This window comes from Sapajus apella, unplaced genomic scaffold (genome assembly GCF_009761245.1).
Source record: "Sapajus apella isolate SASKATOON/1434 unplaced genomic scaffold, GSC_monkey_1.0 scaffold21, whole genome shotgun sequence".
NCBI classification, from domain to species: domain Eukaryota; kingdom Metazoa; phylum Chordata; class Mammalia; order Primates; family Cebidae; genus Sapajus; species Sapajus apella.
The window spans coordinates 23,994,155-24,017,998 of record NW_022436961.1 but is presented as its reverse complement, the minus strand read 5'-3'; the positions used below and the strand labels follow the sequence as shown (position 1 = coordinate 24,017,998).

The window sequence follows — 23,844 nt, the reverse complement described above, 5'->3', positions numbered from 1 at the left end:
ATACCACACGAACAGCCCATACACTACCCCATACACACCTACAAACATACCTACACACCACACAACACTCCTAATAGTTCATACACACCTACACACACATAGCTACACAGATATCATACAAACACCACACACAACACCCATACATTACCCTATACACACCAACACACACACCTAAACACACACCACACACCTACCACCCCACATACACCATCCCACACACACCTATGTACACATCATACACACCACACACAACACCCTATACACTATCTCACACCCCTCCACACACCTACACACATACTATACACACTACATACACAACAGCCCATACATACCACACCACACACTTCATCCTACACATACACCACACAACACACACCTATATACACACACACCACACACGACACGCCATACACTACCTCATAAACACCTACACAACACACTACCCCACACATATACCACACACACTGACATATACACAACACAACACACACAATACCCCGTACACTACCTCATACACACCTACACACACACCACCTCACACACCTACACACACAACACACACACACCCCATAACACTACCTCATAAAGACCTACACAACACAGGACCCCGCACATACACCACCCCACATACCACACACATCCACACACGACACCCCATACACCAAGTCATACACACCTACACAACACGCACGTACACACTCAACACCCCATACACTACCACACACACCTACACACATAGCACCATACATACACACACCCCATATTACTTACACCCCTACACACACAAACCACCCCCCCAAACACACCACTATACACAAACACTTCATGCACATTACACATATGCACACCCCATCCCACACATATCACACACACCAGTACACATACATCACCCCACATCCACACGCACGCTAATGCATACCTATACATGCAAACACCTACACACACTCCACCACTGACACACACACACTACATACCACACAAAACCTACATACACTAACACATATTACACACACACTGCCATGCACAATACCACCATACACACGTCACAGACACCCCATATACTACCTCACACACCCCACACATACCACCACATACATCACACATACACACACACCACCATACACACACATCACGTATACACACATCACCACACACACATCACCGCCTACACATATCCACCATATACAGACATCACATACACAAACATCACTGCCTATACATATCTACCCTCTCCACACACATACCCCATCATATGCCATGCATATTTACACTCTCCACACACCAGACGCACACCCTCGTACAATGACCTCTCTCCGGCTGTTCCTCGCTGAGCACAGCATGGGGTTACAGGAGCATGCAGACATGGGTGGGACGGAATGCCCAGGGCAGGTGCTCACATCCTGTTTTTTGAGCCGGAGTGAGAGCAGTTGATGACTAAGCCAGGGCGTGCTCAGGGAGCGCAGACCCCCCCCACAGCCATCTCAGGAGCAGTACTGAGCAGGGGCCTCGGGCCAAGAGCCGCCCTGCACCCCAGCTGCTGGTGGAGCCTGCCCCACTGTCCCACACACTGAGGAAGAAGCAGGCAGGTGGCTCCCTGGAAGACGTTATTTGAAGGTTACCAGAAAATAACTTCATCCAAAAAAGCTCATTTCAGCCCCAGCACCTAAAATACTACCATGAAAGAGGCTTCAGTTGTTGCCTTTGGGGGACATTAAATTCTCTTCCCTCCTGGTCTTTTCATAGCAATTTCTTCCTTGGACACAAAGGCAACCAAAGATGAAGTCACCAACACCCTGCTCACACCTCAGTGCCAGCAAATCCTTCTACCCACTGACAAGAGCCTGAGGTCACTGGCGTAGACGGAGAGAGAGAGCATATGAAAACAGAAGAGGGAAAACGTCGATTCCTCCAGCTTTGGCACCTGCAAAAGGGAAGCTGCCTTCCTCCCGGCGGCCCCAAGCACTGTGAGAGCCACTCGGTCACCTGTTCCCATCGCCTGACAGTCCACCTCTCCCTGTCCCCACAGCCCCCGATCTCCCGAACCCACACCCGCTCCTCGGCCATCAGACAAATTCTTCCTGAAAGGGGAGGTGTTAGAGGTGACAGAGCTGCAGCTGAAGCCCAATTTTCGTTGACACTCAGAGTCTCTGACAGCTGTTAGAAAAAGAATGTGATTTTGAAATTTAAATAACACGCTCTGCATTCGGCTCAGGGAGACAACCTGAGGATAAGCAGTTTATCGCCGGAGCCACCGCGAAGGGGGCAGGGAGAGCCGCTGCTGTTCTTTGGGTTCTTCCCTGCCCTCGGCCCCCTGTACCCCACCTCATCACAGGGCAGCCTCAGAACGGGGGCTCTGAGAGGCACCAGACCGACCTGCTGACACACTAAAGCCTCACCCTCTATTCGTCTGCTCAGCAGCCCAAGGCCGGCACAAAGCCTGGGTCTCCTGCCTCTGGGCCTGGGGTGCACAGAGGGGACAGACCTAGGGAAGGCGGGGGGCTTCCCTAGAAACCCAGCCAAGCAAAGCCAGTCTCAATCCTCCCCCAACCCCCACCAGGGCCACAGGGGTATATTCTTGGGGACTGACTTTTTAGCCCGAGGATAAGACTCTCCCCACACAAAAGGCAGCCCAGCCCCTCCCTAGGGCTCCGTGCCCCCTCCTCGGCAGTCATCCTGAGCTCTGTCACGGAGAAGTCCTGGGCTGGAACACCCCAGAGAGGCCACTGTCCTGTCCTGTCTGCCACAAGGATCCCTGTTCACTGTCCCCTGACCCCCAGGCTCAAAAGACAATTTGGGGTTCCTTCATCACCCCAGGCTCGGCCAGGCCTCCCAGCCAGGATGTCACCAGGGGCGCCCTTCCCACATCCCACTTTCTCCTCTTCCAAGACCTCCCTGATTTCCACAGGCATTGGTTGCTGCCTCCCTTGAACTCTCTGGGCAGCACTTGGTCTACACTGCTACTGAAAACAAGCCACTTAGGGAGTGCCTAAGTGAGTCTCTGCCTGCTGCACCACACAGTGAGGACACGGTTCTGATTCTCTCACAGCAGTGGCTGACCGTCTCTGGAACACACGGAGCACTCAGTATTTACTGAACAAAACATGTTCCTCCGAGGTCTGGCCCCAGCCCTGCCCCAGTCCCGCCCCTGCCCTGCCCCTTCCATGAGTGATTCCTGCACACTCTAGCCAGGACCCGCCCCTTCTCAATGACCCGGATACTCCTGAGATGTCACACACACATGATACCTCACAATTGCATAGCACCTCCCGCAAAGCCACCAGCTCCCTCTCGTCCTCAGACGGCAATACCCATCACCAGCACCTAGGGTGCTCCTGTGCCCGGCACGCTGTGTGCCAGTGCTTGCAGGCAGCTGGACTGCTCCATCTTACAGAGAAGACACATAAGGTGCCGGATGTCCAGTAACCCTGAAGTCTCACAGTAGGGTAAGGCCAGGATTCCGAACAAGGACTAGCCGGCCTCAAAGTCCACATTCCAGCCATGATGCCAGGATTCTCAGGATCCTTTGTATCCTCTACACATATTAGATACAAAACACAGTGTCACACACGCAGAGAATGCAGAGGGCATGGCTGCACCGGACACAGAGACCAGCACGCACAATCACACACATGTCCCCAACATGTGGCAGTGAGCACCATGATAAAGCACAAACTGCTTTGGCACCAGGGGATGGTGGCGGTCACCTCTCAGGGGCCGTATGCAAGGCTTCTTGGCAAGGGGTAGCATGTGAGTGCAGTTTCCTCCTCTCCTGAGCCTCCGCCCAAGAAAGGCCACTGGAGCATCCAACAAGAACACCCCTGGCCCTCTCCAGGCTCCAACCAAGCAAGGTGGCCCACTCCAGATGCGCGCTGGCCAACCACGGTAGCACTGCCATCTCTTCTATCTCCAGTCCGCAAAGGCCACGGAGCCCAGGCTTCTCACCAGCCTCTATCTGTCCCTGTCACAGCACAGCACGTGATGGCCATCCCCACCCAAGACTCCCTCTGAGCCTCAGGGACCCACTGCTCTCTGGAAATCACCTGATCACCTCTACTCCAGTCACCATCAAGCACTGTCCCATTGTGGAAGGCAGCCTCACATCAGCAAAGGCACACACAGTTTCCAGAATGCCGGGTGCTAGGCTGGCCCAGCCACACCCTGCCATCAGACCTTGGAGATATCAGTCCGTATTAATGTTTTAAAAGTTAACATAGCTAGTGCAGCATGCCAGGCTCAGGCCAAGCACTTACCTGCACTATCTCATTTAGTCCTTACAAAAATCCTCAGAGGTGGGTATTGCCATTGGCCTCAGGCTGGGCAAGAGGACACTGGCAGCCTTTTAATCCCAAAGCTCTAGTGTGGGATCTTGGGCTATTCACCACAAGACTTTGCAGTCAGCGTGCCACACACAGGTGGAGGATGCACCTTCCCAGATATTGACAAAGCAGGAGGCTCGAGATGGCCTGAGCACTAAGCTTGTCTGCTCACTCTGCCAATATGGGCCTTGAGAGGCACGCTGACCTCAGGCACACGCTGGGCAGCGGCAGGACCAGGACTGGAGTCCCATCAACATGTGTGCCTTCCCTCTGCGCCTCAGTGTCCCCTTCCGTCAGGTGGAGGGTGGGCTTCCATGACCTCTAAGTTCCCTTCCAGCCTCAGAAAGGAAAAAAGGTGTATCCATAAATATGCCCCTTGCCAAAGCCTCTGGCCACACTTGCACGATGTGACCAGACCCTGGAGACCCTAGCCTTCACTCAGAACGCAGACACAGTGCCTGATGATAGCCAAGGTCATCTGCCCGCCACTTCTCCCCGTCTTTGGGCATGGCCCCAGTGCCAGAGAGGACCGCCTCTGCCTGACCTGCCCAGTCCTCTTCATCACCACTTTGATGTCCACCCACTTCTCTCTGGTTCCACAGGTCCACACCCCTGCTGGCTCCACACCACCCTTCCAGGTCCTCCTTCCCTCCGCAATCTCTCTCTTCCTGAAAGATCTCTTCTTTCAGCTGGGTGCGGTGGCTCACACCTGTAATCCCAGCACTTTGGGAGGCCAAGGCGGGCGGATCATCTGAGGTTGGGAGTTCAAGACCAGCCTGACCAACATGGAGAAACCCCATCTCTACTAAAAAGTACATCCACATGTATTTTGGGGCGTGGTGGCACATGTCTGTAATCCCAGCTACTCGGGAGGCTGAGGCAAGAGAATCGCTTGAAACCAGGAAGTCGAGGTTGCAGTGAGCCAAGATCGTGTCACTGCACTCCAGCCTGGGCAACAAAAGCAAAACTCCGTCTCAAAAAAAAAAAAAATCTCTTCTTTCTTTTCCACCTTGTTCCACCCTCTCCTACCTCCCAGGTGAAACCGGCTGGGATTCAGCATTCACAGGGTCATGGAGCGTGGGGATGAGGACATTCAACTTCAGCCCCTCAACCCCTGCATCCACCTAAACCCTCTGCCTCCACCGAGCACCCCAGGTAGGCAGAGGATGACCGACTGTGTCAAGCTTGGCTCTGGTGCTGATGCACCACGGGCACTCTGCCAACATCCATTCCCACCGAAGCCTCTTAGGATGTCACATGCCCATCTTACACACGTAGGCCCCACAGCTCAAGAAGGCCACAGTGAGGCCCAAGATCACTCACCCCTAAAAAGCCGAGGGACAGTCCTGGGATTCGAACCCAGGACTGTCTAGCTCAAGGCCAGTGCTCTTCCAGGCACCTCCCTAAATAATGTCTCATGCTTTCAAGGGCAGTTTGAATTGCTAGAAACAGGACAAAACTCACTTCTTCTCCATGAAATCTCTCTTCCCACACAGCAGGGGAGGGCAGGACATGCAGACACATCCAACATCACATCACTGTGGTTCAGGATGCAGCCACACTGCTCCCCACCTGGCCCTGGACTGAGGACTCGCTGACCCACTGCCGAGCCCAGGGCCTGTTAGGCAGCACTGGGCAGAGAGGCAGGAAGAAACTGCCCTTCCCCAGGGCTTCTGGACATCAGAGGGTGTTGCAGGAATCCTTTGCAACAGAATCCCAGTAAGACTTTCCGAGAACCCCAACTGAGAAAGAGATGAAGAAGAATACACGTTCCAAGAGGCCCCATAGGGCCCTGAATTCTCAGACAGGCGCTGGTAAACAGATAGTAGCAACGGAGTCCTGAAGACACCAGAGCACCCTCCCTGGTGCTCCAACTGCAGGGAGTACAGCCCAGAGGCGGCCGCCAAGACTCCATGCCTCCCTCCCTAACCCACAGATTTTCCACATGAGAAGTGGACAGGTAGCATGCAGCAGCAGACAGGAGGCAATGGGGAGGGGCTTCCCACCAGAATTCATGCAATCCTACTGGGTGGCAGCCTTTTAATCCCAAAGCTCTAGTGTGGGATCTTGGGCTGTTCACCACAAGACTTTGCAGTCAGCGTGCCACACATAGGTGGGGGATACATGTGCCTGGGTATTGATAAGCAGGAGGCTCGCGATGGCCTGAGCACTAAGCTGGGCTGCTCACCCTGCCACATCACCGTTTTCTGTGTACCTTGATGAGACAAAGGTTGGGCAGCACTGCTCCAAGCTCATGTCCTCGTTGTTCAGACCCAAGATCTAGAGCATGAAATGAACCTGCCCAAGGCCCTACAGGTGATCTGTGGTGGGGACTGCACGGGAACTACCTCCTGGCTCCCATTTTCGCCGTCTTTATGCTGAGCTCCTCACCATGGACAGCTTGGTTTCTTTTTGTTGTTGTAGTTTTGGGAGGGTTTTTTGAGACAGGGTCTCACTGTGTCACCCAGGCTGGACTGCAGTGGTGTGATCACGGCTCATTGCAGCCTCAAACTTCTGGGCACAAGCAATCCTTCCACCTCAGCCTCCAAAAGTGCTGAAATGTGCAGGCATGAGCCACTGTGCCCAGCCCCAGCTTGGTTTCTTGGTAGCAAGGCCAGGGCCTCCCCACTCAACTATGTGCCCCAGTCTCCCCAGACAGAGCTGCCTGCCTACCTAACCTTAAAGCTTCTCTGGGTAGAGCAGAGTCAACAGGGGCGATGAGGAGGGACCAGCACAGTCCCCAAAGCCCAGCCCTCATGGTGGGAAGTGGTCCCTGGAGCACAGAAACCCAGAGTTGCATGGGGCCCAGTTATCTCTGTGCAGCAGGTAGAAGGGGGCTGATTCAGTGAGTTGGAGACCTAGTAATTTCCTCATTTGTCTTGTCAACATCCTGTCCCACAGAGTGTCAAGTCCATTACACAAAGATTTTCTGCGAGGAAGATACTTAAGTGTGAGTCCAGGAAACAGCAGGGGTTTGGGCTAAGATGAGGATCTCTGCACTTCAACATCCAGGAGCAAGTCAAAGCTATTTATTACTGGAGGGAAGCCCAGTGTCACCTTCCACACAGCAGTAATCTGCCAGTACCTGAGCGTCACATAGAGGAGGACATGGGTACGTCTGAGGGCCACCGTGCTCACCATAGCAACCACAGGCCAACGGCATTCTCAACCTGCTTGAGCCCCAGAGCACTGTCTCAGAAGGAACAGTCCAAAGTGGATTTCTATGCAAAACCCATCAGGAAATGTGCGAATATTCATGCCTGTGCAGGAAGGACTCAGGCAGCCCCATCCAGTCCAGCCCTGGGCAGGACTTACCATAGAGCTGCCATGGTGCCCACAGGCAGGGCCAGCCTGGGAGTTGCTCTGAGCCCAGAGCCTCTGCAATGACCCCACTGGGGGCTATGATGCTGAGTGCCCAGAGTAAGGTGCTCAACACAGCTGCCTTTGAGGTCACCACTCCATTCACCACTGCCCTAATCACTGCCGGCACCCAAGGCCATGCCCAAACAGCCACCCCCTGGCCAGTGCCTCCCTTCCTGGGCATCCAAGGTTGCTCCCACCAGGGACATGTGTATCATCATTCCGATTTCAATCTCCTGGAGCATGCTTTGTCCACGGGAGGGAAGGATGTCACCACAAGGGAGCAAAAGCTGGTTATTGGGTGGGCAAAAAAAAAAAAAAAAAAGGAGATCCTGCAACGGTTTACATGCTCCAAAACCCAAATCTTCGAGACAAAATTTTATTCCTTGGTATTTAATTTCTCTAGTTAGGAAGAATTATTTTTTCTCCTTGGAAAACAATAATAAAAAAAGAGAATGGTGGAAAAGCATGGCCCTAGAAAACTCTTGATTTGAAAGGGCTTTGGGTCTCACTGGAAATGCTTTCAGCTCACAGCTCACAGCAGTGCCTCTCAGCTGGCAGTGACTGTGCCCCCCAGGGGACATCTGGCCCTGTCTGGAGACATCTTTGTTGTCACAGCTTGCAAGAGCGCTGCTGGCATCCAGTGGGGCCAGGGACGTTGCTGACCATCCTCAGACTCACAGGATGGCTCCTCCCACAAGAAAGAATTACCCAGGCCAAAATGTCAGCAGTGCTCCTGCCGGAAACCCTGCTTTGGAGCCAGAAACTCCAGATTTCAAAGATTACCACAAAACTATCAACCAGATTTCTGTGCTCAAAGACGCCTGAGAACAAGCCCGACCCTGGCCACCCCATGGAGCATCCGTTTCCATTAGTCCCCTAGACGAGCTCACCCCCTACCTCCACAGAGCACTCCCAACACTGGAATCCCTCCCCAGCACCCAGGCAGGGTGCGCTGCCCTGGGCCCAGGGACTCCCAAATGTCAGAGAGAACAAAGTCAAGAAGAAAGAACCCCCAGAGCTCACCTGGCTCCTACATGTGGAGCCTGGTAGACAAAGCAAAAGCCCAATTCGGACCGTCTCACTCTCCAGGGTGGATGGCACAGGGGGTGGCCTGACCAGAGTGGTTCCTGCAGACACCTCCCTTCATGTAGTTCAAGAAGCAGAGCCCTCAAGAGAGAGGGAAAACCCAGGGAAGAACAGATCGTCGCAGGACCAATAATACCAAGCCACAGCTCATGCTGACCCATGCGGCGTACTGAGCACTTTACCAGCCACCGACCCACTTAGACCTCATGGCAATCCAGTAAGGTAGGTACAGTACTCTCCCATCACAACTGAGGAAACTGAGGTCCAGAGAGGTTAAGCAACGAGACCAAGTGGAAGAGCTCCAAAGAGAAGAGCCAGGGAACTGGAAAGAGGGAACAACGATCAGATAGGAGGGGGACACCAGGCTCCAGATTCAAGCCCTACTCCATGAGGGCCACCCGGCCAGGCAATTTCCATCAAAGCTTCTCCATACAAGCAGCCAAGGAGGTGACCATTGAGTTCCTCACAGAGGACTAACGAGGCTCAGAAACGTTAAGGGATGAGCTGATAGGCAGCAGGGCCATCATCGGACACCAGGACGCGTCAGTCCAAGCCCAGAGCTCCATCTGCCAGGCCACAGGGACGAGAGGAGAACTGGTCAAGTCCCAGTGAGAGCTCACTTACCTGAGAACATTGAAGCAAGCCTGAAGATGTCGGAGAGGCGGGAGGTTACCGGCTCGTAGGGGGAGGCTTCGTAAAACTCCTCACCTGTAAGAGAGAACTGGCATCAGACACAGGCTCCTCCAGTCCAGACAGCTGCGGCACTTAGCAACTCTGCCCGAGGAAAGCTCTCTACCAGGGCTCACGCCACCCAGGGGATAAGAGACAGGGCACCCTTCCCATAGTGAAGAGCTCAAGACCAGGGCACGTTAGGAACGAAAGGTTTAGCATTTCATCCGGGCAGGTCTGTCTCCCCACCTAGAGGAGCTCTCTGACAGCAGCTGAGAACTACCTGACGCTTCTCTCTCGTGACCACCCTGCACGGCCACCCCACTTGGAAGGACTTCCAGGTGTGTCTGGGGGAAGTGGAGCAATGCTGACCCATGTAAGGCCATGTATCAATCGCAGGATTCGAAGCCAAAGGGCTCTCCACAATCATTCCCATTTCACAAGAGAGGCTCTGAGAAGGCTCAAGAGGTAAAGAAACCTGCCTGAGATCACACAGCTACTTCTGGAATGGCCAGAGCTAGACACTGGTGTTCTGGCCCTCCCACCAGCATCCTTTCCTGTCACCCCACGCCAGCTCTACCCAGGTCACCGAGAAGGGCAGAATTTCCTCTTTGCCTCCCATCGTGTTGCCAGGAAAATCTTGCCAAGGGGCTGAAGGTCCGCTCAGTGGGTGGCCCGATCCCCAGCTTCCATCTGTATGGTCCCTCTCCTGCAGGTCGCCCTGTCCTCCCCACCCACCACCTGCAGGCTCCTTGGACCTTTCCTCGAGGCTTTGGGGTGCCCTGGGGGCTCAGGAAGGGGAAAGCAAGTGAGTGACAGGAGATGGATGGCCCAGGGCTGCCCTGAAGACCCGACCACCGTGTCAGGAATCCCACCTTCCTCTGCTAAGACTTCAGCAGGAAAGGAAATAGCCTCTTCAGACGTTATCGGTGAGGGGAAATTGATGGCTCATCACTCATCCTGCGCGCGCGTGTGTGTGTGTAGTGAGAAGCAGGGCACAGGTGATGACCCACAGCCTCACACACTCATTTCCCATCCAGGCAGGGCCAGGTGCCCAGACAGGCACCCTCTGCCTAAGGGGGAGCACAGTGGGGCAGCCTCTTCAGGGCTACCTGCAGCAAGGTATCATGTATCTGGAACAGGGGCTTTGCAACCCCCTGCACGTGTCACCCAGAGGCTGGAACTGGAGACTCAATTAGCCCCATGCAGGCTCACTGAGCAAGGAGGCTGCCAGTTACTCCCGGCAGACACTCAGGAAAGGGGATAGCCCCAGAGGACAGGAAGGGGGCACACTGCCTCCATGAGGAATAGCCTCTACCTTTCCATCGCCTCCTAAGAGCATCCCTCATGCCCTGCAACAACCAGGACACACAGCAGGTGCCCGGGTGGAATCTGCTAACAGCCTAATCCAAACAAGACTCTGTCTCAAAAAAAAAAAAAAAAAAGTCGCACTCTGTCACCCAAGCTGGAGTACAGTGGCATGATCCTGGCTCACTGCAACCTCCATCTCCCAGGTTCAAGTGATCCTCCCACGTCAGCCTTCTAAGTAGCTGGAATTACAGGCGCATGCCTGGCTAACTTTTGTATTTTTAGTAGAGACAGGGTTTCACCATGTTGGCCAGGCTGGTCTCGAACTCCTGACCTTAAGCAATCCATGCACCTCAGCCTCCCGAAGTGCTGGGATTACAGGTGTGAGCCACTGAGCCCAGCCGAGATGCAATCTTTATGGCCTGTATCTGATCCCATCTTCTCCGTGGGGGCCTTTGGGGCCCCTCACCAGCCTGGATGATCTCAGCGGCTGCCACTCCATCCACTGCCACTTCACTAATGACTCTCTCAAGAGACTTCTTGAGGTGGGGTTACCAGCCATTGCTGTTTATTGAGGCCAAACAATATAGGAACTTAGGAAATCACTTTTATAATAAAAAAAAATATTATACTGTATTTTTTTGGTGCCAGCACTGAAAGTGCTTTAGATATAGCTCATTTCATCTTCTTAACTACTCTATAAGGTAGGCATGGTTTTTCTCCCAGTTTGACTGATAAGGAGGAACAAGGGACACAGAGACGTTAGGTAACTTGAACAAGGTCACACAGCTAACAAGCAATAGAGCCAGGTTTCACACCCAGGCAGTGGCTCCAAAGCCCAAGTGCTTCATTGCTGTGGATACTGTCTCCCAAAATGCACAGTGTTATTGGAACAAAATCATTCCTGCATAAACACTGCTGCTTCCCCTTTCCCAAGATCAGTCTTCTGCCTGCCAGATGGTCCCCCATGGGAAGGGGGGTTGGAGGGGACCTGTCCTTCCCTATACTTCACCTAGTGCAGTCACAGGCCTAGGTATAGCTAGGCCAGTATGACTGAGTAATGGGATGGGGGTGGGGGGGCACAGCCTCTTCCAGAACTGGTTCGGAGGGGCTTAGCCTCTTTAAGTCAACTCGCGCAGCCTATTCCTGCTGCAGAATTCACCAGTGAGAACTCCCGAGGCCTGAGCCACTGAAACCAGAGCCAGAAAGTTAGGTTCTGAGAACAGAAGAAGACTTTGCTCTTCACCTTCAAACCAAAGGCCTCTAAATTTCAGTGTCACCTTTGGGGAAAGCAAGAAACCTGGTCTCAAAGCCCCCATACAGCCAACAATGACAGCCCCTGTGTAAATACTGGTGGAGGAAAACGGGCCCAGGCCATGGGATCTCCCCCGTGCAGTGAAAAGGGACCAGGATAAGGAGTCGGGGCCCTGGGACATAGCCTGGGCCCTGCCATGAGCTTGCTGTGTGCCCTGGGAGGCCATCTCACCCATCTATGCCTCAGCTTCCCTGCTAGATGGTAGGGGTGGGCCCAAATGATCAGCAGATCCTCGGCAGTTCAGACTCTAGGAGCTCAGCAGCCACGCCTTGCAGTCACATTCCTGCCCCCGCCCATTCTCCGTCCTCCCCACTGCCGCTCTTCACACAAGTTGTGCGCCTGGACTGCATACCGAGAGCTAAGTCCCAGGGACTGGGAGAAGGTGGAGCAGAGCCCCATGATGAATCACACCCACCAGAGGCCAAGAAGAGGCTGAGAATCAGAAGGAAAATCCAAGCCCACACACATCGCTCCTCTCAGCGATCTTGCCCTCCCTGCAGCCCCAGGCCTGCGCCAGCTTATTACATGTTATCAAGGAACAGCGAGGATGAACTCGAAGCCTCCCTCAGGGAGATCACTCAACAGGCCATGGATGCTTAACTCTCAGGTAGACCCCGCCACTCACAAGACCACCGCCCAAAGGCCTCCTGGCTCCCGGTGGTGAGCTCTGAGCAGAAACTCCTCTGGGCTCCCAAGACCCAGAAGGTGAAATTCCCCTAGGGAGAAAAGATGCAGTCTTCTATGGAAGGAAAAAGTTTTCTATGCAGGGCCCAGGGAAAAGGTCTCCTGACCTGTCTGCTGGCCAGCACAAGGAACATGGCTCCTACAGTGCTGTTACCTTCTGAGGCACACAGTAGGTGCTCAAGAGATGGCTGTTAAATAAATGAATAAACCATCTCAAGACTTAGAACCAGGAGGGATGCAGTGGCTTATGCCTATAATCCCAACACTTTTGGAGGCCAAGGTGGGAGGACTGCTTGAAGCCAGAAGCTCAAGAATAGCCTGGGCAATATAGCAAGACCCCGTGTCTACAAAAAATAAGTTAACCAGGTGTGGTGGCACGATTCCTAGCTTCTCCGGAGGCTGAGGCAGGACGGTCACTTGAGCCCAGAAATTTGAGGCTGCAGTGAGCTATGATCTTGCCACTGTACTCCAGCCTGGGTGACAGAGTAAGACTTTGTCTCATTTAAAATAAACAAATAAATTTAAAAAGCTCAAGGTCAGGCGCAGTGGTTCACACCTATCATCCCAGCACTTTGGTAGGCCGAGACACAGTATTGCTTGAGATCCAGAGTTCAAGGTCAGTCTGGGCAACGTAGTAAGACCTCATCTCTACTTAAAAAAAGAAAAAGAAAAAGAAAAGGAAGAAAAGAAAAAGAAAACAAAGCCAGGCATGGAGGCAGGCTCCAGTGGTCCCAGCTACATGGGAAGCTGAGGTGGGAGAATCATCTGAGCCCAGGAGGTGGAGGCTGCAGTGAGCTGTGATCATGTCACTGCACTCTAGCCTAGGTGACAGTGAGACTTTGTCTCAAAAAATAAGATTTAGAACCAGAGAAGCCATCTGCATCAGACACTCCCAGTCAAGAGGCCTTGGAAACCACGCAGCAGCGTGCAGCTAAACGCACACAGCGTCATGCTCATTTCCCTGGGACCCCATCGGCATGGTCTTCCTATGCCCTGATACAGTGAGACAGAGGGAGCCAGTGAGATGGGAAGGGCTGCTGGTGCCAAAAGGCCCAGGCGCCCGCCTGGCTGTTCCAGCTGACAGTTAGCTCCTCTGTCCTGTCCTCTCCTCTGTCCACTCCACAGCCCACCCCAACCTGCTGCCCAGTCTCCCTTGGGTGGAAACTGAAGGCTGCCAGAAAGAAGACAAGAAACAAAGCTACCCAGCTCAGGCATCGGGCGCTTTAATCCTTCTGCGCTCCCGAGTCCAACCCCGGGTGAAGACAGCGCCTTATCTCCTGCAGAATAAAGTACCCTCAGGACCGTGTTCCTCCCTTGGCTTGTGCTAGTTCTAGGAATCCAGGTTGCTAGGGAGAAGTGACCACCTGATTCACCAGGAACACTTTGCTATTAATGATGGTAGTAATTACATGCGTTTCTTATTCCTATATTCAGAACATATTCGAGGCATCTCTGGCTGGTCAGGGATCCCTCTCTATCCGGCTTCCACACCTGCAGCCATTTCCCCTCTCCCTCCCAGCACCTGAAGGGAGCATCGCTCCTCTGTTCTAAGGCTCAGCCCCTGCCCCACTTCATACCCTGGACCCAGCCCCTCCCCTTCCCATGGGCATCATTCCACAGACGACCCTTCTGTCTTCATGGCAACGTCGCCATCACTACTGACCGCAGATTTTAAACTGCTCGATCCTCTCCCATCTTTTTTTTTAAAGCATCCTTTGTTCTCTCCTCTTCGCAACAAAATTCTGGAAAGAGTCATCTGCATTCAGCACTCCCAATCCCCCCATTCCCATCTGCTCCCTAACCAGACTCCTGCCTCCAACACAAGGGCCCAGGGGAAACGTCTCCTGTCCCCTACAACGGCCGGCACAGGGAGCGTGGCTCCTCCAGTGTGTAAGACTAGCCTAATTCTTCTGAGGCTCCCATCACCTGCCCAGTCGCTCAAGATAGGAAACTGGGTGTCCTCCTTGACTCCTCTCTCCCCCCACCTTCTCCTCTCCAGTCAGTCACCAAGATTCTCCCCTGAGACACAGAGTAGGTGCCTAAGAAGCTAAGAGCCTCAGCCCAAGGACAGCAGAACCCTTCAGGCCTCCTGCTTACCCTAAGGTATCTGACCCTGTTGAGAGTCCTCTCTTCTGGAATGTGCCGCGCCTCATTTTCCTGCTGCTCTTCCCAGCTCTCCTCAGCTCCTTCGCAGCTCCCTGTAGGCTCCCTTAGCATCCTTAAACGCTGCAGTCCCCGGGTCTGTTGCTGCCCTCCTCTCACTGTGATCATGCCTGCCCGCTGTGCCCTGGTTTCCACCTGCAGGCTGACGTCCATTCCTCAGTCTCCCTCCAGACCCACTTCCTCCCTGAACTCCAGACCTGCATGTCTGCAGGGTGTGGTCAATGAGAGGCATGGGCCCCAAAACAAATTCCCCATAACCCTGCCCTCCCTTCTCCACTCAAAGACTGGCCTGATTTGGCCGGGCACAGTGGCTGACGCCTGTAATCTCGGCACTTTGGGGGGCCAAAGCGGGAGGATCACGAGTCCAGAAGATCGATACTATCCAGGCCAACATGGTGAAACCATGTCTCTACTAAAAATACAAAAATTAGCTGGGCGTGGTGGTGTGTGCCTGTAGTCCCAGCTACTTGGGAGGCTGAGGCAGGAGAATGGCTTAAACGCGGGAGTTGAAGGTTACAGTGAGCTGAGATGGCACCACTGCACTCCAGTCTGGCAACAGAACAAGACTCCATCACACTGGCCTGATTTTTCTGAGGCCTCCGTCACCTGCCCAGTTGCCCAAGACAGGACACTGGGAGCCCTCCTTGACTCCTCTCTCTCCCCTCACCTTCTCCTCTCCAGTTAGTCACCAAGACCTGAGGATTCTCCCTTCTAACTAGCTCTCAGAGGGCCAGGGGCAGTGGCTCACACCGGTAAGCCCAGAACCTTGGGAAGCCAAGGTGGGAGTACCGCTTGAGTCCAGTAGTTTGAGATCAGCCTGGGCAACAGAGCAAGACCCCATCTCTACAAAAAAATATTTAAAAATTAGCTGGGTGTGGTAGCTCACACCAGTAATCCCAGCACTTTGGGAGGCCGAGGCAGACAGATGGCTTGAGCCCAGAAGTTTGAGACCAGCCACGGCAACATAGTGAGACTCCAATAAAAATAATAAATATATAAAAAAATAGCTCTCAGCCCCATTTCTCCATCCTTGCCTCTGTCGTGGTTCTGCCACGACTATTCCTGGCCCGTATCACAGCAGCAGCTTCTCAACAGTCCTCTAATTTACTCTCTCCACCGGGACCACAGAAACATTTTGCTGAAGCACAGATCTGATCATCACCCTGAAAACCCTTCAGGGATCCTTCCCTGTGCCCCTAATTCTCCTCCCCACTTCCACTACCACCCACCACCACCACCATTCTAAGCCACTTGGAGCTCTGTAAACAGGCTCCATTCTCACACTGAGCTTTGCCATGCTGTTCCCTCCACCTCCCACACTCTTCCTGCCTCCCTTTACCTATGTTCCATTTTGTGACTCTGACTCACTCTTCAGCCTCAGTTTGGAGCCTGCCTCTTCCAGGAAGACACTTCAGATTTTATAGCAAGGGCATGGAGGCTCCCTCCAAGCTGCCACCATCACATCTTGTGTCTTCCCTCTAACAGCACTTCTGCCATCAAATGACAGAAGCCCCCTTCTTTATGTGCACCCCACCCAGACTCGGCTCCAGGAGGGCAGAGGCTGTACCAGCTTGCCGTCAACTGTTCCTACAACACCTAGAGTGTAGCAGACAGTAGGCGCTCAACAAATATGTGTTGAATTAATAAATGAACGTCTGGCCACAGTGGCCCACGTCCTAAATAGATGCAAATCCTTCAGACTCAGGTCTGGAGGGGTAAGGGATGCTAGGGTGTGTTACTGGTGTGTTACTTATAGGTTTGCCAAGGGATGTGGAGCCTGCTGCCCGCACACTGCCCCAAGCCCTGTAGAAGGTGCCAGGCCAGCCATGGGGTCCAGAAGCCACGTGAAGGGCTGGCTTCTTGGGAGCAGGGAGGCAGGAGCTGGAAGGGCGGAGTAGAGGAAGCCATCTCTGGGCTCAGACGCAGGGCAGAGCAGCAGCAGTGGCAGCAGAAGTGGCTGGTTTCTCAGCCAGCACCAGCCTGCCCCTTCTCTCTCCTGGTTCTCACTTCTCCATCTGCCTGTTCACTTGTGGTTCACATTCTCCTGGGACCACTTCACACTTTGCTTGAATCACATGGTCTTGCTCCTCCCCAGCCCCTGCCCCCCTCCCCCGCCCCATTCGCCCCCCCACTTTCTCCACCCTGTGTTCTCTCCACCACCTCCCTCTCTCTTCCTCCAGCTGTTGCTTCTGCCTCCTCTTTGTCCCTCCTGGCCTTCTCCAACAATGCCACCCTCCTAGGTGGGGCAGAGACTTCTTCTGGGTTCTAGGTTCCCCTGGCAGGTGGACACAGAAGGCCGGTTTGCCCCATCACCAAGACTCCCTACTGAACCTCTGGCCCACCAGGCGTCCTCTCCGCCTGCGCCACGCCCCCTCCCCCTGGCCAGCCCCGCCCAGGCTTACCCTCGGTCAGCCCCAGGTGGATGCTCCAGTAGATCTGCAGGCACTGCAGCTCCTTCTTCATGCCCCGCTTGCAGCGGCAGTCGTAGAGCGGGCTCTCCTGCAAGACCTCCAGGGCCGCCTGGCACTCCTTGTTGGCCAGCATGGTGTTGCGGTCGCGGCCGGCCAGGCACTGCCGCAGCGTGCGGTAGCGGGAGCTGCAGTTGGATTCGGCGGCACACAGCTCATTGGCCCGGACACAGTCCACTGGGGGGCGCCAGCCGTGGAGCTCGGGGCCCTGCAGGGAGGAAGGGCTGGCCAAAGAGCGGAGGGTCTCGTCTGGGTGGTGGGGAGGGAAGACAAGCATGAATGGCGGGCGCCACGATCTCCCACCCAAGATGCAGGCCTGGGGGCTTGGGCCCTGCTGGGAACGTCACACCCACTTCACACCAAGGCGCAGCGAGGCGACTCTGTGGGCCAGCCCTCCTCACACCCACGGGAAAACTCAGGCGCCATCCTCCCCTGCTCTGGGAGCAAGCTTTCTCCGCTTCCACTCCATTCCTCCTCAGCAGCGGCCTGGGCCTAGGAGCACAGCCCAATAAAGCCAGGAAGGTCCTCGCTCAAGACCACAGTCCAAGACGTCAGAAGCCCAGAGGAGAATGTCCCAGCCTCAGCAGAGAGCTGGGGGCCCCGCTTGCAGGGCGCAGGGAGGAGCTCACTTTCACACCACCCAGGCCTCCTGTAAGCCCCAACTCCAGCCAGAGGCCCATCCACAGCGCTGCACGAAGACTTGAAAGCACTGCAAAGTCATTCACTGGGCATGGCCCGCAAGACCTCACAGACGCCATGCCATAGAGTCTCTCCCCACCTCTTACCCTAGGGAAACTGAGGCCCAAAGAAGGATGATGACAGCTCAAGGTCACACACAGAGGTGGAAGCGCCCCCTCCAATTCCCAGTGCACTCACTCTGAGTCTCACTCTGACTTTAAAACAAGACAGGGAGAGATGAGCCTAACGCCACCGTCCAGGCGAGCCCAGGAGCTACCCCACCCCACCTCACCCTCCACACCTTCCAGCCCAGCTTCACACCAGACGGAGACCTAAACCCTCGCCTTCCACAAGACAAGTTCCGCCCCAACCCCTCCAACAGAAAATGCTTTTGGCAACCCTGCGGGGCATCCATGTCCCCGTCCCCCCCAGCGCGTCCCCTGCTCTCTCCGCCCCATCCTAGGTCTGCTAATGCCTGGCTGTATCTCACGCTTCTCTTACCGACAGCCTCCCAAGAAGTCCGCTTCTGTCACCTTTTACCTCTTCTCTTTGAATGGCCTTGTTTTTTCTCTCTCGGCTCCTCTCTCTCTTTTTACCTTTCTCTCCCCCCTCCTCTGAAAACCCTTCCCCTCTACCTCTCATTTTGTTTTTCCTCCCAAAAGACAAATAATTGCAAAAGGGAAAAGCTCCCCTCCTCGGACCCCAGCCTTGCAAATGGAGCCTTGCTCCTCCAGCAACGTGCAATCCCCCAGCGGCCCACCTTCCCCTCCGTGGCCCCCATGGCCACACCTACTGTGCCTCAGGAGGGAGGGGACAGGGAGGAAGAGAGGTGAACGGCAGGGACAGGCTCGCCTGATCCTTTCAAAGCCAAGCTCCTAAAATGGTCTCCTGCAGACACAGACTCCCAGCCTCTCTGACCTCTGCTAAGCCCCCAACTCCAGATCTTGCCCCCAGGAAAAGCCCTCACCATGGCCCAGAGCCTTGACTGCCCTTTCCTGGACCCAGAGAGTAATGTGGGAGGCTTCCTCGAATCCATCTCGCCCCAGAACATAATAAAATCCTAGGCCAAAAGTCCCCTCCTCAAAATACCGCAGAATCCCCCCATCCCTACCCAGAACTGCTGCTCTCAGGCCTTCCGGGGGGAGGCCCGGCTCAGGGGGGCGCTACTGCAGGGGGACAGCGACACCTAGAGGCAGGGCGCTGCACAGCGGGCCTTTTCTCCCCAAGGCCCCCAGGGAAGAAGACTCCACTCCAGAGGAGAGCAGACAGGAGACCCACCCACAGGAGACAACAGGGAAGAGCAGCAGGGGTAGGCCTGGGGTACAGAAGGCTTCTTCCAGGCCCAGAGCCAAAGACCGGCCCTTCTCTCACTGACCAGACCTCTGCCCCAGAACAGGAAGGCTAATGGAGGCAGCCAGGCTGAGATTAGGCCAAACGAGAAATCCACTCGGAGTGTGAGGCTTGCACCGGCTGGAGAGGTGTCCTCGCCACAAGCTGAGGCAGCATCTTTCTCTCTCTGCTTCAGCAGATTCCTATCTCCCTGAGCAGGATCCGGGTACATCTGGGCTCCCCAAGAGCAGCTGAGTTGATACAGCCCCGGGCCCGCCTGCACCTGCAGCCCTCAGCCAAGAATCCTTCCTCTGGAAGAGGACAGCCCTGTGTCCTCCACTGACTTCACCCCGCCCAATCCCCAGGCTAATGCCCTCCCTCCTCGATTGAACCCGAGGCTGCACTGTCCTGGGGGGCCTGGGAATGGAACTTCCCAGCTTCCTTCGCCTTCTGTAGGCACAGAATTCACCGCATGCCTAAAGTTCAGATTAGCTTAGGGGATTCAGGCCATGAGGACGCTTACTTTGCTTGTCCTACAGGTGGGGCCTAGAACGCCATAGGATGATGCTTACACAATCTTAGGGAGGCTCCCATGCCAAAAGCGAGGGCTTTCCCCATCCTGCCACCTGGCATGTGTGACCAGGCGAGGGACACACTCTGCAAAGGGCCAGGGCATCCATTCACCAAACCATCCTTGACTCTTCTAGTCCATTCCATGACCCCCAGAAACAATCAAGCCCATCCAGAGAAAAGAATCCCTGCAGCCTACAGCCTTTAGCCAAGAATATTAAGAGTGAAGGGTAGGGGGTGTCCTGGCGATATTTCCAAGTCCTAAATTAGGAGAAAACTTCAATCCAGCAAGACGGGGAGTAGCTGCGAGAGACATGGGGGTGGAGGGGGGTGGAGAAGCGACACAGAGCTACAATTGCCCTCCTGCATCCAGCAGCCCACCAGAGCTAGAATGTGTGCTAGAAAGCTAGTCAGAAGAGGCCCCCTGGCCAGTCCAATGCCCCCGCCCGAGTCACTTTCCCCATCTCCCTCTCTCCCTGGGTCAGCACTGGAAGTCAAGATACTGGGCGAGAAAGGTCTCTCTCTCCAGCACAGATTATCCAACCCAGACCTCACTCAGAATCTCCGTAGGGGCACACCAAAGGCCCTTGCCCCCAGCTGAAATTGCCCACCAAGTCTCAAGTCCCAGAAAAACCTCCCCCCACCCTCCGCTCACCCACCCAGTGGGATTTCCACCCAGCTCCCTGCCAGAAAAAGGGGCCCAGGGCTGAAGTTTCCTAAACACCAACCCATCCCTTCCTTTCCACTGGCCTAACCCAGAGCCTTTCAATATCTGTGGTCGCTCTACTCAGCCCACCTTTGGAAGGGGACTTCTCAAGGGAAGGAAACTGAAGAGTCTGCTGCTCTTCTGCTGTCACCCCCACCTCTCAGCACTCAGCCTCCAGAGTTGCAGATATTGGGTTTGGCCACTCTGACCATCCCCCATGCATACACATACACACCTACCATGAGCAGGAACCCCAGTGCCATTTCTGAGAAGGAGAAAGGTAGACTCCTCGGCCTGCCCGGCTGAGGAAAGCTTGCCTGCAATGTCTAGGAGCCCACAATGCTCTTCTCCATCCCCCAGCCCAGACAGTGCCCACACCTGGGAGCCCTGCCCATCCTGGGGTATGCAGCTGACCAGCAGGCAATCTGGCTGCTTTGCCTGAAATACAATTTATTTTTCCTTGACCCTGATCATGCTTCGACCCAGAAAGCTGAGTTTTCAAGCCAGCGGTGGGAGAAAAGGTTAGATTTTATAGTAGCCCTTCAGAACGAGAGTCCACTTGCCAGGGTTGCCAGGAAGGGCTTCAGAATCACAGTGGGCCCAGAGCACCTTCCAGCTTCCTCGCTGAGCCCCTCCCATCCCAGAGAGCAGCTGCCTCTGGCTGAGGGAGGCAGGACCTCTAAGGCCACACCCAGGGCAGGACCTCTAAGGCCACACCCAGGGCAGGGCCTTGTCCTCTTGGGGACTCCCGACTGCGGGGAAGTGGAGGAAACAGGCAAAGGGTTCAGGGCCTTCGTGGACACCCAATGATGCTGGTGCCCTATCCCAGTCTGGTGGGCACTTCTTAGACCGCACATATCCTTCTGTAACCAGCTCCTACCTCCCCAGTTGGGGCCTTCCCGGATCCCCTGCTGCTGCAGGAGGGAGAGGGTGCAATCACGACCCCACTGGGCAGCCCCAATAAACACTGGCTACACAGCAAGCCAAGCTGGTAGAACAGCACCCTCACTGAAGCAGACGTGTGCCCCTTACACACACACACACACACACACACACACACGCACGCACAGTAGTTACCCGGCTCCCTCTATGGGAGCATCTACTCCCAGGCAGCAGCCCTGCCTGGGACTCCGGATGGTGTACAGCCTTGCAAGCACTCGCCTTTCCTCACCTCCCTCCGGAGATGGCCTTCTCTAGACCCGCTTCCCAAGCAGCTGAGAGCTGAGATTTCACCTAACTTAAAAGGGAACAAGGGGTTGGGAATTCTGCGTGAAAAAGAAACTGCGTGGGGCTCAGGGGCGCCAGGCAGCCCCTCCTTCCCGTCCTGGAAGGAGGGGGCTTACGGAAGGAGCACCGGTCTTTGTTCAGGTTCGTTTTTCCTCTCTGCCTCCCACCCTCTTCAACGGAGTAAGCAAACTTTGGCCTCTCTCCCGCCCTTCCCACACCTACGGGGGTCTGCGACCCCCAGAGGTGGAGGAGGGAAGGCCGGGAACGGCTGCTCACAACCCTCCGCTCCCGCCTACCCATCTGGCTGGGGTCTGGGTGGGGAAAAACTTGAAAAGTGTTCCGGGGAGTGGAGCCGCAGGGAAGGGGCTGGGGGTGTGGAGACGAGCAATGCATTCGCCAGGCGCGGCTGTCAGGTTGGAAGTGACTGCCAGCGCTCCCCCTCGATGTCCAAGCCGGAGTCGCAGGAGAAACCCGCACCCTCCACCACTACAACCGACTCTGGGGCAGACCAGGAAAGGCGACCCGGCAGCACTATTCTTTCCGCGCCTGGGAACCTCTCCCTACCTCCCCTCTTGCAGATCAAGAGTTAGACAATTATTTTCCTTAAGTTGCCGCAATTCGAACCCATTATTCCGGAGGAGATGAGCGCTATATTGGCGTGTGAGCGAGCGTGCGTGTGTGTGTGTGTGTGTGTGTGTGCATGTGTGCGGGGCCGGTCGGATGTTGAGTCTCCCTCCCGATCACCCCGTTCGCCAGCCAGCCGCGGCTCGGATCCCTCGCCCGTGTCCCGCCGCCCGGCCCCGCTTGGTTCGCCAGTGCCGACCCGGCTCTCCCCGCAGGCCTCCCGCTAGCCCCTTGCCGGCGCTCCTCCGCTCGCCCACCCCCTCCCGCCCCCACCTTCCCCGCCCCCCCGGCTTCTCACAGCCCGCAGGTACTCACCTAGAAAGAAGAAGAGGCAGAAGGCGTTTGCCAAGATCATGTTAAACAAATCCCACCGTTTTTTGTCTTTCTCCCTTGGGTAAAAAAAAATAGTAATAGTAACAACAACAATAATAGCCAAGCAGTGGTAATCAGCCCCAAATCCAATGCGGAGATCCCAGCTAGTCCACCCGACGAAGATCCCGAGTCCTGCGATTCTCGCCTCTGGCTGGAGGGGGTGGGGTGAGAGGAGGGCGGTGGGCTGCCTCTTGACGCCCCCCTTGCCCGCTACAATCAAATATATGCGTATCTGTGTATCGGCTTTCTAAGCCAACAGCCCGGTCCTGGGGTCAGCCCTCCCCTCCAATCATCGGAGAAGGTGCGAGTCCCCGAGGGTCCAATTCCCCTGCGCTTCCCAGGAGGGGCCTGGGGAGGTGGAGAGAGAGGCGATTTGCGAGTGAAGGGCTGGAAGGAAGCAGCGAGGGAGGGGGTCGGAATAAAATGCAAATAGGAAAGAAATCCACCAACGGTGTCAGCGCCCAGGAACAATCCAGTCAGAGCTTCAAGGACCAGAGACCGGAGTCGCTTCTTTCTCAGCAAGACGAAGACAAGATTCTAAAAAATCTTCTTCCGCTAACCCTTGCTCGGCTCACTTTTTTCTAATGGAATTCCAGTGACCGTGTGTCTCTGCGTGCGTGTGTCTTTCTCCCTCCTCTCCCTCGCTCTCACTCTTTGCTCTCGCTCTCCCCAGCTCTCCCTCGCTCTCCTCTCTCCCTCCCCCTTCTCCCCCTCTCCCTGATCCTCCCTCAGCCCGCCCCCTTCCCCCTTCGCGGCTCCCTCGCGGCTCTCGGGCCCGCGCCCCTCTCCTCCGCCCGGGGCTCCGCGCTCGGGCTCCCAGGCGGCTGGTGGCGCGGGAGCGCGGCGGAGCAGCGAGGCTCTGCAGCGGCGGCGGCAGCGGAGACACGGCGGTGGCGGTGGCGCCGGGGATCGCGGGCCGAGAGGAGAGCCCAGCCGCCGGCTCCCTCGGCTCAACCGCCGCCCGCC

General features: G+C 55.4%; 1 protein-coding gene across 6 annotated transcripts in view; it reads right to left on the bottom strand.

Moving 5' to 3' along the window:
• GFRA2 (GDNF family receptor alpha 2) overlaps nt 1–23,844 on the bottom strand; it is a 94,141-nt gene that overhangs the window by 70,205 nt on the left and 92 nt on the right. The window contains exons 1-4 of one of the 6 annotated variants that reach the window (XM_032288394.1): nt 23,329–23,568; nt 22,822–22,895; nt 17,307–17,621; nt 9,390–9,473 (exon numbers count right to left, since the gene is read on the bottom strand). In XM_032288394.1, coding sequence (XP_032144285.1) covers nt 9,390–9,473; nt 17,307–17,621; nt 22,822–22,861 — 439 coding nt within the window. In that variant the 5' untranslated portion in view covers nt 22,862–22,895; nt 23,329–23,568. Of the gene's footprint in view, nt 1–9,389; nt 9,474–17,306; nt 17,622–18,157; nt 18,266–22,821; nt 23,569–23,844 lie in introns of those variants that run through there. The other 5 variants (XM_032288396.1, XM_032288393.1, XM_032288397.1 and 2 more) reach the window with 5 other exon arrangements.